This window comes from Vipera ursinii (genome assembly GCF_947247035.1).
Source record: "Vipera ursinii genome assembly, chromosome: 4".
Lineage (NCBI taxonomy): Eukaryota > Metazoa > Chordata > Lepidosauria > Squamata > Viperidae > Vipera > Vipera ursinii.
In genome coordinates, this window is record NC_139514.1 from 12,214,738 (window position 1) to 12,228,480 (window position 13,743).

At 42.6% G+C, this 13,743-nt stretch overlaps 2 protein-coding genes across 2 annotated transcripts in view; one reads left to right on the top strand and one right to left on the bottom strand.

The window, feature by feature from the left end:
* Positions 1–383: 383 nt before the first annotated feature.
* Positions 384–5,206, bottom strand: CMTR2 (cap methyltransferase 2; the record flags this gene model as incomplete). The annotated part of the gene is made up of 2 exons (XM_083362795.1): positions 5,037–5,206; positions 384–2,696 (listed from the first exon to the last, which is right to left on the bottom strand). The coding sequence occupies exon 2, from the start codon at positions 2,676–2,678 to the stop codon at positions 384–386; it is 2,295 nt and encodes a 764-aa protein (XP_083218921.1). The 5' UTR covers positions 2,679–2,696; positions 5,037–5,206.
* Positions 5,207–5,500: 294 nt separating this feature from the next.
* CEP295 (centrosomal protein 295) overlaps positions 5,501–13,743 on the top strand; it is a 54,406-nt gene continuing 46,163 nt past the window's right edge. Inside the window, exons 1-2 of the mRNA XM_083362090.1 lie at positions 5,501–5,600; positions 12,406–12,532. Of these exons, the coding sequence (XP_083218216.1) occupies positions 12,431–12,532 (102 nt within the window). The 5' untranslated portion in view covers positions 5,501–5,600; positions 12,406–12,430. The remainder of the gene's footprint in view (positions 5,601–12,405; positions 12,533–13,743) is intronic.

Below are 13,743 nucleotides of genomic sequence, written 5' to 3' on the forward strand. Positions count from 1 at the left end.
TCCTGATTTTACAGGCCTCAGAAGAATGAAAGGCCGAGTCAACCTTGAGCCCCAACAGGATCGAACTTCAACCTGTGGGCAGAGTTTGCCTGTGATACTGCATTCTAACTACTTTGCCACCAGGGTTCCTAATACAAGAAATGAAAAGTAGGGTATTTATGGTGCTCCAGTTATTGCCTCATCAATTCCCAGTGGTATCCCTACTATTGACCAGGCTGGCTAGGGCAGCCGAGAGACGCAATACAACAGTGCTTCGGGGTCCATGGATTACCCACTCCTGCCTAGACTGTATATTCACCTCTTCCTCAACAATTCATGAGGCATCTTTCGGCAAAAGCTAAAACATGTTCTAACTAGCCAAACTAGAAAAAGCTGTAATCTCCTCATGTCCTATTCTGCTGTTCAATTTGTACAATCAAATGCAACTGTCTTTTTGCAATAGCGGTGTTGAGGTCCCACAGGAACTCCATCAGCAATCCTTTCAGCAGATTCTCCATAGGAACAAACTGTAAGACCTGCTGGGAGGACCTGGAGTCGAGGAGGGTCCGCATAAGTTTATTTAGCTGTTGCAAGTATTGGAAAACTGAGTCTGGAAGACCTCGGTATCCAGCGCAGAGCAAGACAGCGTTGGTCCTTAGAGGCTGAGATGACGTGGAGCAAGCAAAGGAAACATGCTGGAAACAGTTCTGCAATATGAAGACTAAGCCAGCCATAAAGCGGGTGAGGCAAGAAAGAACGGGCAAAACCAACGCATCTCCTTTTTGAAGCTGAGGAAGTGCACCCAAGAGGCATTCTAAAAAATGCAGTTGATACTTTGGTTCTCCGTCGTGTAGTAAAGAACAGCTAAAAGCCAAGAGAGATGCTGACTCCACGTTTTTAACTTCCAAGCCAGACCTACTTTCATCATCATCAAACGGCGGGAAGCCTAAAACCAAGCACTTCTTTCTTGGGCTTGTGCCATCTTTGTCTGGAATATATTCACAATATTCCATAAGTTCTGACAGTTCAGACAGCACCGACGACGCTGTAAGAACACAGCAAAATTGGCATTCTGCGTACGTCGTTCTTGTAAGGTCACCGTTAATAGTTTGGCCGACTAGAGATTTTTCAACGGCTTCGTTGAGGGTCTTCAATACCTCACAGTCACAGAAGGGGGAAAAATTAACTCTTGGCAATTGCTGGCCTTCCAAGGTGTACCATAAACGACAGTCGAGGTTGCCGGGGGCTCCTTCTAAAACACAGCCCTTCCCAACATTACCAAAAACGTGTTCATCAATCCACTGGTTAAGGCATCCTTTTACTACCTTATCTTCCCAAGTCAGGGATTCCAGCAGTTTTCTCTCGTTGTAGGTGCAGAAATACTTGTTCCTCTGTCCAAACCATTTGGAATTCATGCTATAGCCAGCGTGAGGCTTCTTCACCAGCCAGTTATTTCGGGAAATAGGTTTTAATTGGAACCTCTGCAAGAAATATGTGACACAGCATTCCCGCAAAGCCTTTAACCTGGCCTGCTCCGCCTCGTCCATATAGTCAAAGAGTCGGAGGTTTTCTGAAATCGTCTCCGTTTGGTGCTTGTGAAAGAATAAACAGCATTCTTCATGGACCTTGAGAAACGACTCTGGAATTAGGTGCTGGGGAAACAGAGCTTTTGTCACCAGCTCTGACCCAAAGTTCTGCAGCATCTTAGATAAGGTGAAGTGAATGGCCTCCCGGCCCAAATAGCGCAGACAAACCACATAGACCTCAGAGTTCCCTGCTTTACTCGTAGCAGGTTTAAAAATGTGAACCTCCTCAAAGGAACAATTGAGGAGAAATAGCAGGTTAACCGAACTATGTTCAAACAAGGTGAACATCTTCAGAACAAAAGAGCCTCCATGGCCCAAAGTCATTAGAGCAGTGACAGTTTCACAGTAATGCAACGGAGAAACTAACGTCTCTTGCTCACCTGGGTTGCCCTGGCAATCAAAACTCCCGTCTGAGGTGACCAAATGAACAGTGGCCATGTTGCTTATGAAATGCTGCAACCCCGTGAGGTGATTCAGACTCGTGACATCTCCGGTATTCTCTGGACCAAAATACCACCAGGGCAAAGTATTGGCAATAAGCCGGTCATCCATAATCATCATAAGAGTATCGTTTGCTTCATGGTAGGGATTCAAGGTATTGGCAACCCAGTTCCAATCACAAGGGATACGGTGAGACTTCAGATAATGGTTGAGGCTGGCTATAAAGGCGCCAGGGGCCTCACATAGATGAACTGAGTTGAGTTCGCCATTTTGTAGCGCATCGCTCGGGAGAAGAGGAAAACTGCAAACGACCTCGTGGAATTTGCACCAAGCCTGAGTGCACAACTCGGCATTGACCGACTTCTTGACGTGGGCAATAACTTTCCCTGCTTTGTTGGTGAAGGAGGTGTGCTGATGCCACTCATCCAGTTGCTTATCGCTAAGTTTGTTCTTGACTTCGTTCAAGGAATCCTTGAGAGCCTCAAGAGAACTGAAGGCTTTGTGATTGGAGGTAAAAACCTGGCTGGGATCAGGCAATTGCCACTCATTGTTGGCTGGTTTGGTATACGAAAAGGTCTTCTGAAACAGTTTTTCGATTTCAGCAAGGATATCTGTGCCAAACTGGTCAAGATTTATAGACTGCTCATCATACGTGGCCTTCTGTCTATTCATTTTCAGATCCAGGAAAATCTAGAAAGAAAATGAAGAGCTTAAAGACCAAAGAAATGATTTAAGAACTCAGTAAAACACTTCCTTGACTTTTCATTTAGCGCAAAAAGAAAAATAAATTTCCCCTATGCGCTGAGCATTTCAGGTTAGAAGAAAAGATGAAACAACTATGAAAACAAAAACTTATATCCCAGTAATCAGGCAGATGAGGTGTTCTTGCCATACTCTTCCTATTCAAAACATGCTTTTTCCCAAACTGTGTATTGAGGTTAACAAATCCCAATATTTTAAGTACTGGGATTCAAGAGCAGCAGAGAATTCTGGGGGATGTAGTTGTAGTACACACAGTATATGTAAATGGGAAGGCGGACCCTGAATGAAAAGTACGTTAAGCACCAGAAAAAACGGAAACCTTCTAATGAGAATTTAGCATTTATTCTCAATGTAAAGAAAACTTAGGAGATCTCTGTTTTTCTTTTTAAAAAAATAGAATCAAAAAGGAAAAAGTAAAATATATAAATGCGGATAGTGATTGTGATTTTTATTTATTATTTAATTATCCATCTTTATTATTTTGATAAATAACTCAAGTCCATGAGTTGAAGTCCATGAGTCATAAAAGAGCCGAGTTGCCTACCCCTGACCTAGGAGTATTAGATATGTTCACCACCTTGAGTTAATAAAAATAAGAAAGGTAGAATAAAAGTAAAACCAAACCTTACCAGCTCATAGAGCCTGCTGAACTTAATGAACTTTATATGCAGACATGAAGAAGAATGTACCATGGCTATAAAATCCTAAGCGTGTCTAACTAAAAACAGTTTTCAAAAAGTACAATGATTTACTCACAGATAAATGAATTTTGATTTACTGTAGGGTTTTTTTTTGTTTTAGAAGGAAGGAATGCATTGATTACTGTTCCGAACCTCGTTGCAAATGCTGTACAAAGTTCCAAGTTCTACCTATTATGGAAAAGAATTCCAGTTTCTGCATGAAATAATCAGTCAGTTTTTGTTTTTACAATCTATTTTCTAAGTTGGCTGTAGTGGAGTTTTTAACCAGTTTTATTGATTGGCAGCACCAAACCTACTCACCAGGGTGACACCTGGTTCAATACTTGATGAGATACTACCAGTCACAGGAAATACCAAGTTTATAAACTATATTGGGAAGTTTAAATAAAAAGCAGAAGGCGGATCAATTTATCTTGTTGCCCAAGAAACAACATGAAGTTGTCCACGAAGTCACCGGAAGCTCAATTATGGATTCCTTTCAACTGAAGGTTTCTAAGGCAGCTAAACCCAATTGTACCGTATTATAAAATCCATCAAAAGCTATTTTTATAATAAAAAGCACTCTACAGAGAGAGTGCTAACTAGCAGATGACCGCAAGGAATATAAATCCTTCCGTTCTCTACCATTCACTCAGAACTGAAGAAGCTTCTTGGATGAGAAGCAAAATGTCTTCAAGGAAAAAACAAGAAAGTACAGTTGCCTCTTGAAAAAGCAGCTTTGGGAACAACCATGACCTGGATGACTGAGAATCCCCATAAACATGAAAAAATTTAGAAATATATCAGTATCATTGCAAAAAACAGAACATGGGAAGAAAAAGAAGCATGAATGGCACAATCCTCAAGTCACAAGGCCAAAATCAGCCAACATGGAAAAGTTAATAAAGGCGCAAGAGGCATTTCATCCAATATCAAAATTATTATAATTATGAATTATCATATTATCGTACATATCATTATTAAGAAGAAGGTGGCTGTCACATTGATGCAGAAGAGCATGACATCCAGTTTCTAATTTCAGGCAGAAACTCTACATGAAGTAGTTCTTGCAGAACAATAATTAACATTGTTTGACAAAGAGATGATTTTTGCCTTTTAGATATTACCCTCTAGCATACCAACAAGAGGCAAAATTTAAGCATATTCTTGTTGTGGATTATGGGAATTCTACCAGGATGGGGAACTCTGGCCTAGAAACTAGGACAAGGAAATGCATTAAATAGCTTCAGGGATCCCAGATAGATGCTCTTATGCAGGGCAATCCAACCTGGGCAACTTTAACACTTGTGGACTTCAACTCCCAGAATTCTCCAGCCAGCTATGCTGGCTGGGGAATTCTGGGAGTTGAAGTCCACAAGTCTTACTCGTCAAAGTTGGACCACCTTGCTCTGGGATCTCACAGCATCTGGCCAGATCTCGGCAGCCTTTGATGAACAGACAGCATCTCTTAAAGGATGTTTAAAATTTAAAAATATATGGACCAGCCCTTCCCACCAATATGAGCCACCCTTTTCGACATGACTTAACCCACCACCCGTTAACCGAGCCCCTCTTCATCTTTTCTAACCTGGCAACTCTCAAAAGTCCTCAGCTTCGGCTCCCACCATACCCTGTCAACAGATCCCCTCTGCTAGGGCAGAAAAATTCGGGGGGGGGGAAAACTCCCCTTCTTTTACAACTTCACCTTCTTTGAAAACAATTCTTACAATCGCGCCTAGGCTGAAACATCCGTCCAACTGATACACATGCGCACTTCCGCCTGTTCGGTTCCCGAGTTATTCAGAGAGCGCCTTGAACGCATGCGCGCCTGAAGGGGGAAAAGAAAAAAAAAAAGTCGCTGCGCGTGCGTAATCTGCCGCATTGATGTTAGGGCGTGGAAACAAAAACCTGCTGGCGTTTTGTTTGTTTTTTTGTGTTTTTTAAACAGACGTACATGCGCAGAAAGACTTTCCCCCGCGAGAGCCCGCCCTCGGTTCCCCGCCGCATTCTAATTGGACGAGAGACTAGCGAGGCGGGAAGGCGCGCGTTCTGAGTTGGCGGTTGATGGAGCGGTTATGACGCAAGCGGAAGCGGCTTAGCAGAAGCTGTTTGAAGAGATGCCCCTGAGGGTGAAGGAAGAGTGTGGGGTTTGGTGCGTACGTGGGTCTGTTGTCCTGATGGGGTCTGTTGTCCTGATGGGGTTGAGGACTGGGGAATTAATGGTTACAACAATTAGTCAGTGGAATGACTTGCCTCCAGAAGTTGTGGGTTGCTCCAACACTGGAGGTTTTTAAGAAGAGACTGGACAGCCATTTGTCTGAAATGGTATAGGGCAGGGGTAGGCAACCTCGGCTCTTTTATGACTCATGGACTTCAACTCCCAGAATTCCTGAGCCAGCTTGGCTGGCTCAGGAATTCTGGGAGTTGAAGTCCATGAGTCATAAAAGAGCCGAGGTTGCCTACCCCTGGTATAGGGTTTTCTGCCTGAGCAGGGGGTTGGACTAGATGACCTCCAAGGTTCCTTCCAACTTTATTATTATTGTAATCCGGGACCGTGTCCGACCTCTCTCTAAGTGGCGAGGCTTCTTCGATGAACCTGGGGCAGTCACGTTCTCTCAGTGTGGGCCATACCGCAGGATTGTTGTGGGGAGAAAAGTCGGAGGAGGGTGTAGGACGGGGGCGGGGGGCTTCAAACTCTGCCCTTTTATGACTTGTGGACTTCAACAGATGGGTGACCTCTCGTTTGGACTACTGCAACGCTCTCTACATGGGACTGCCCTTGAGGACCACTCGGAGGCTTCAACTGGTGCAGAATGGGGCTGCGCGAGTTGTGTTGGGGGTCTCCCGATACTCTCCCATGTTACACCTCTGCTCCGTGAGCTGCATTGGCTGCCGGTTGCCTTCCGGGTGAGATTCAAGGTGCTGGTAATGACCTATAAAGCCCTACATGGCATGGGTCCTGATTACCTGCTGCCGGCATCAACCTCCCTCCGTCCAGTGCGCTCCCACAGAGAGGGCCTCCTCAGGGTGCCTCCGATCAGAGAATGTCGATTGGTGGCCCCCAGGGGGAGGGCGTTCTCTGTGGGCGTGCCAGACCTGTGGAACCGCTTGCCGGTTGAGCTCCGGATGGCCCCCGACCTTCGCTCCTTCCGGCGCAATTTAAAAACTTATTTATTTGAACAATCTGGCCTGGTCTGATGGGTTTGGGGTTGGATTTAGTTTTAACACAGTTTTATTATTGTATTATATTGGGCATAATTATTTAATTCTTTTTAACTCTTTTTAACTTTTGTTTTTATATTTTGATATTTATTGCCCTGTACACCGCCCTGAGTCCTTCGGGAGAAGGGCGGTATAAAAATTTAATAAATAATAAATAATAATAATAACTCCCAGAATTCCTCCGCCAACGTTCCTGGCTGAGGAATTCTGGGAGTTGAAGTCCACAAGTCACAAAAGGGCCGAGTTTGAAGACCCCTGTTGTAGGAGTTCCCTCTTAAGCTCTTTGCGGGAGCTTAAAGGGGACGTAAATAAAAGCAATAATGAATACTTATTTTATAATATTGTGAGATTTGCACCGGTTTACGGTGACCTGGCTTGTGGGTGACCCCAAGAAATGGAAGTAAAATCGGTAAACTGCCTGTAAAAGGGTTGTGGGATGACAGCGAAGTAAAAAAGAAAACCAAGGTTTTATTGAAAGTGCTAAATTTAGCTAATAATGGCCATTGTAGTCAAGTGGATAATATGTTGGAGTGTTGTCATAGAGACCCAGGTGCAATTATACCATCAACCATGGAAGTTCCCTGGATGATTGTAGGCTACTCATTTTTTTCTCAGTTCAATTAACCTCACAGGGTTTTTATTGGGAAAAATGAGAGATGGGTGCCCTGTGTACCCTTCTTTGAGCTCTTGGAAGAAAAGCGAGATATAACTCTAATAAAATAGTATTGCGTGAATTTCTTTAAGTTTGGCCCTGTGGTGTAAATTTTTGTTTTTGAAATGTCCCTTTAAATCGGTTGCAGAATTGAGATTTGTGGCATTATTAAGGCTAATAAATCTGGAGAAATGCAACATGTAATAATTTAATTGAAGCTTGAATTGTGCATGCATTTTTAAGATGGTAAGGGCAACAGCATAAATAGATTTTCTTTAATACAAAATGGTAAGCTGGATACACTTGTTTTATCAGCAGTAAAGAAAAATTAATATCTTTAGAGCTAACAATCTTGTATAAGAGAATCTAAATTCATGACATGGTCGCTTCATGGAATTAGCAAAAAAAACAATAGAATTGTTGAACTGACAATGTCCCAGCCAATATAGATCAGTCTCTTTGTAGTTTTGTCTGGAATTGGTGAATAATCAATGGATTCTGCAGCAAACCTTATTTGAACTGGGAGAGGTGATTTGGAACACATGTTGGTGCACACATTGCAACTTTAGCATCCCCTTAGATTAATATGCAACTTTTTTAAATAATTACTATCAGATTTGATGTGCTATATCACCTTTTCTACTGTAAATCTGGGTTGCTGCATAGTACTAATAACATTTGCTAAATGCGCATTGGAAGCAGAAAAAGGAAGGAATCTGTACACAATAAAGTGAAAGTGTCTCCCTGAAATTTTGCTCAGCTCCTGGCTATATCTTACAATTTTCTGGGTAACAATTTAGAAATGGCTTCTTTTTCTCTTCTTGCGTTATGGTTTTAGGACTTGGGGAATTTAGTCTTCAGCAGTAGGATTTCCTTGTGATATTGTATCCATTCCAGCCCTGTTTAGTTTTTTCATGACAAGCAATAGGATTAGTGTTGTTAAAAGGTCTGTAGCTATTCCATTGAGATGCATACTTGTAACTTGGATTATTTCAGTAATAATAAAGCATTGCAGAAAGAATCAGAGGACCATCCAAGAAAGTTGTAATGGGTAATGCTGCTTAACTTAACTAGAAACCACGTTTTTCTAGCACTGGTACTTTACCCATGCAAGTCTGTTCTTGGATAACATTACAGGGCACTATAACTTGCTGTTAAGGAAATTAACAAACAGTGTGCTTAGGCCAGGTGTGTCTATGCTTCCTGAACAACTATATCCTGGATTGTCTGGGAGGCACTGTTTCTAGAAGGGGAAGATTTGTTTATAAAATGAAAAAGTCAAGTTTTTTAATGTTTAAATAGCACGTAAGCGTTAATGTAGTATTCTGCATATACTTTGTGTATGCACAAGCGTGCATTTTATTAGTGAAATTGTTCTTACAGATAAACTCTGGCTGTTAGTAAAGTGATAACTACTACTTGTATTTCATTTATATCTGATCCCACTTAAGATATGTGTCTGCATCTTATAAAATCAATGGATTCATTCATGTCTCTTCCTGGTATAGGAATTTGAAACCCATAAAAGTTTATATCATTTCTTAGCCTTCAAGATGCCGCAAGCCTTTCTTTCCATAGTAGGTTGCAGTGCTGGATGTTTCTCAAATAATTTGCATTGCTGTAGAAGTGCAGAGCATTGAATTGGCCTTACAGATAGTCCTCATTTATTGACCACTTGTTTGGTGACCATGCTAAAGTATAATAGTGCTGAACAGGTGGTACTTACAACCAGTCCTCAAAAGTTCTGGCTGTTACAACACACCCCTGCAGTGTCCTGTGGTCACATGATTTCTATTTCCGATCTCCCTGCTGGCTTTTCACAAGCAAAGTCAGTGGGGAGGCCAGCATGAAAAGTTACAAGTTGTTCTGGTACGTTCCCCTGGTTGTCCTGTAATAACCCTGGATCACACACACACAGGCCTTCCAGTGCTCACAGAGGCATCCCAAACCCTCTCCCACACCTCCCTTAACTTCATCCTTTCCCCATTCTTCTATGGCACTCCCATGCTCCTTAAATGGGATTCCCACCACCTTCTGCTTAACCAGTGATGGCAAACCTTTTAGAGACCGAGTGCCCAAACCACAACCCAAAACCCACTCGTTTATTGCAAAGTGCCAGAGGCGCATTGTGGTGCCCTCGGGGGGGGCAGGGAGGCACTTCTGAGTGCCGCCTCTGGCATGCAAAAACCAGGGGCGCAAAAATGGCCACCGTGCTGCAAAGCGCTGATACAAGGCGCTGCACCATGCAAGAATGGGGCAGGGCTAGTGAGTATCACGCAGGCACTAGCCCTGCCCCATTTGCAGCACACGCATGCTCGTGGCCACACCTGCACACATGCATGCTGTTAGGCATATGGTGTTAGCCTACAATGTTGGGTTGAAAATATATTAACCATAATGCTATGTCTTTAAGAAGTTAATTGGCCAATGGGTGTGTAAGTGTTCTCATGGCCATAAGAGGAAGCTAGGAATGTAGCTTCTCTCTCTCTCTGAATTCACTGATATCTACTGTTACTGTTTTTGCTCTGCTGTTGGTTTACTACTGTTGTAACCTGAACTGTGTATTGACCTCTGGACCGGTAAGAAGACTTTGTAGTTTGGACTGTTGCTATTGTTTATGACCTGGACTGTTTATTTTTTGACTGTGCATTTTTGTTCTTACACCACCTCAAAAGTAAACTACTTTTTGTTTTTATAACTCAGTGTATTCCTGTGTGTGATTCTTGCTGCTCTCAGTACCCTTCCTTGTCTGTGCAACTCTTTGGTAGCACAAGGAGACCTCTGCACAATAAATTCCTTAACACATGCAAAATGCTTCCCCCTCCCTATTCTTTAAGTCCACCAATCTACAATGGTTGGTGTCCTCTGCTCTACCACCTCTACTTGAGTTTGCTAGTTGGCTGCTTTGCCTCCTTTGTGCTGGGCGGGGCTCCTGCTCTGGGCGGTGGCGGCGTGATGGTCCTGCTGCTGCCAGCAGTGGTGTGCGTGCCAACAGAGAGGGCTCTGATTGCCGCCTCTGACACGCATGCCATAGGTCACAGGTCTGCAACCCGCGGCTCCAGAGCCGCATGCGGCTCTTTCAGCCGTCTCTTGCAGCTCCCAGTCCTCTGCCATGTGCAGTCCAAAAAAAAAAAAAGTGGGACTAAAAAAGTTCAACCAATCAATTCAAATATGCAGGGTAGGTGCATATCTCGCCTTGGCTCCACTCTTCAGTCAAACTCTGTTCTGCGCATGCTTGCATGTATGCGCACACGCACATATTTTTTGCGGCTCCCAGTTTTTCATTTTGTGAGGGAACCGGTTCCGAGTGGCTCTTTCACTGTTTCAGGTTGCTGACCCCTGCCATAGGTTCTCCACCACTGTCTAAGGCACGGGTCTTCAAACCTGGCCCTTTTATGACTTGTGGACTTCAACTCCCAGAGTTCCTCAGCCAGCGTGTCTGGCTGAGGAATTCTGGGAGTTGAAGTCCACAAGTCATAAAATGGCCAAGTTTGAAGACTCCTGGTCTAAGGGTTATAACAGCAATAGGAATTATTGCTAAGTGATGCAGTCCCATGATATCACATTTTACAACGGCATTGCTTGGTTACAACAATCCCCATTCCAACTGCCATTGTAACCTGAGGACTACCTGTATTTGCTTTTGTGGGGATTTTGGGGGGATAATTACCTAATGTAATAAATATGCTGTTTTCTCTGAAAGGGAACTTACACTTCTCTTAACTACATATGGAACAATTGCATTACGAAATAATAGATAATCGAAATAGTGGAAAATAATGTTTTGGAAAGATCCAACTGTATTTGTAATATCAAGAACTATATCGGCCAAACTGCTAAGACAATCTTGTTGGAGTGCCCTGAAAGCCTCAAGGATTAATTAAAAAAGATCTTGAGAAGTTTATTGATTAAAGATTTTTTGAAATTATATCCATTAGTGCCGTCTTCAGCAGCTCTTTTCTTTTGAAGCTGTTGTTGCAGCACTTTTTCTTTTATAATACGTATTAAATTATCCTTTGCCCTTTTGTCCACAAGAATATCTGCAGCAGTGCGCTGAAGCTGTGGGCAACATATTCTTTAAAATACACATGTCCTTGAGATGCTTTTAAATTGTGTATATTTGCCATCCTCAAAACTCTGTTTATCAGAACAGCATTTCTATGCCTTTCACTTGAACTGAGAAATTTGAAAACATGAGAGTATGGCTGAAAACAGAAGAGAAATACACTTATCCAATTCAATACCCACCATTCCTTATATTTTCACCTTTAATGCATATTGACTAACTTTAAAAGCATTTTGTATGAAAGGTCAGAACCCTTCTTGCCTTTCTGTCAGATCACCTTTTGTAACAAAGTAAATGGACTACTATGTTTTCAGTGTATATTTCCTTGGATACAGATGTCCATGTACAGCACTGAAGTGGTTGAAAGGTTGTTGATGAAAAACAAAACAACCTCTATGATCCATGAGAAAAGCTACAAAGCCAGTAGATTTTTTTAAAACTTGCATAATCATTCTGTATACCATTAAAATAACCTTTCTTGTCTTATTATACTCTCTCTCTCTCTCTCTCTCTCTCTCTGTGTGTGTGTGTGTGTGTGTGTGTGTGTAAAATATAAATATATAGGGACTTGATGGCTCAGTGGGTTAGGACGCTGAGCTTGTCGATCAGAAGGTCGGCAGTTTGGCGGGTCGAATCCCGAGTGCTGCGTAACAGAGTGAGCGCCTGTTACTCATCCCAGCTTCTGCCAACCTAGCAGTTCGAAAGCACGTAAAAATGCAAGTAGAAAAATAGGGACCTCTACAGTGGGAAGGTAACAGTGTTCTGTGCGCCTTTGGCGTCTAGTCTTGCCGGCCACATGAACACGGAGACGTCCTCGGACAAGCGCTGGCTCTTCGGCTTTGAAACGGAGATGAGCACCGGACCCTAGAGCTGGAAACGACTAGCACGCATGTGCGGGGGAACCTTTACCTTTAATATAAATACATTGTACATATATTGTATATAATAGTACTGTGTTAACTTTTTGACTGAGATATATTGAGGCTAAGCACATTTTCCTTGTCTTTGTAAATGCAGCATTGAATAGTAATTGTAACCAACAATGAGAAGAAAAGTGGCGGGCAGACTTAGACTTAGTCCTAATGAAGAAGCTCAGCTGTTGAAAGAAGAACATGAAAGAAGAAGAAAATTAAGGCTACAACAGGTATGGTTGCATTGGGAGGAGTCATTTATCTTTGAGGAATTAAAAAAGCAGAAACTATAATCAGCTGTTAAGTGTATGGCAACAGTGCATTCTGTGGAGTGGGGCAAGATCTATACTACCCTAGAGCTGCAGAGGTGTCTGGGAATAATCTTTTACATTTTCCAGTGATCTTTAACCTCTTCCTGGCTCCAGATTTAGGAGGAAGGATGGGATTTTCTGTTCACTGTTTCCATGCCGGCCAAGCAGACAAAATGTACTGTATCATAATCAGCAAGTCCAAACTTCCAGCTCTGGGAAGGGAATACATGACACTAATTTCTTTATTGCTAAGATCTCTGAGGCATGAAGTTAGGATTAGAAAGCAGGGAATTACTTTTCACCAAAATAAATGGATGGCATAGCCCAGTTATTTTATTTAATTTATATACTGCCCGAATCAACACTTTGGTGGTTCACAAGTTAAAAAAAAATAAAACAGTGAAAAAGAAATAGAAGAATATAGTGGTACCTCAGTACTCGATTGCTTCAAAACTCATGTAATTTGGTATCTATGCATTTTGATGCGAAAATGTTGCCCTGATACTCATTGTTTGTTTGGTACTTGACAAATTGCAATCGGAAGTGGGGGATAGCGATGGAGAATGGGCAGGAAGTTGGCAATGTTGGGAAGGACGTTGCAAAAGGAAGCAGGGGACGGCTGCAGAGGTCAGACAGGAAGTCGGCCATGCTGGGAAGTTCGCAGACATAGGAAATGGAACAGATAGGAAGTCCTTCCCTGCGGAAACAAAAGGTCACGTGGTAAACTACGTGGTTTGTTTGGTACTCATCATTTTTAGTAATTGTTGCGCCTCTCAGGACCAATTAACGAGCACCGAGATACCATTCTAGACAAGAATAAGGAGTAAAAGATGATAAAAACCAAATAGGAATGAAAAAGAGACCTCACCTTCCAGTTACTTCAAAACACCTGCCCTCTGCATGCAGGTGCTGCTACAGATAAAGCATGCTTATAGGTCCTAGTTAACGTTGGTGTTTAACCGAATAAGGCCAACCTGCTCCAACCCTGCTAGATTGAATCAGCCAGACAAGTACGTGTTCCATCATGTAAGCAGACTGCACACAGTCAATTGAAATAAAACAATAGCTGGAAATCGGGATATGGCAACTGGGCTGCATGGTAAAGCCTTCTGTGGAATTATTGACCAACAATG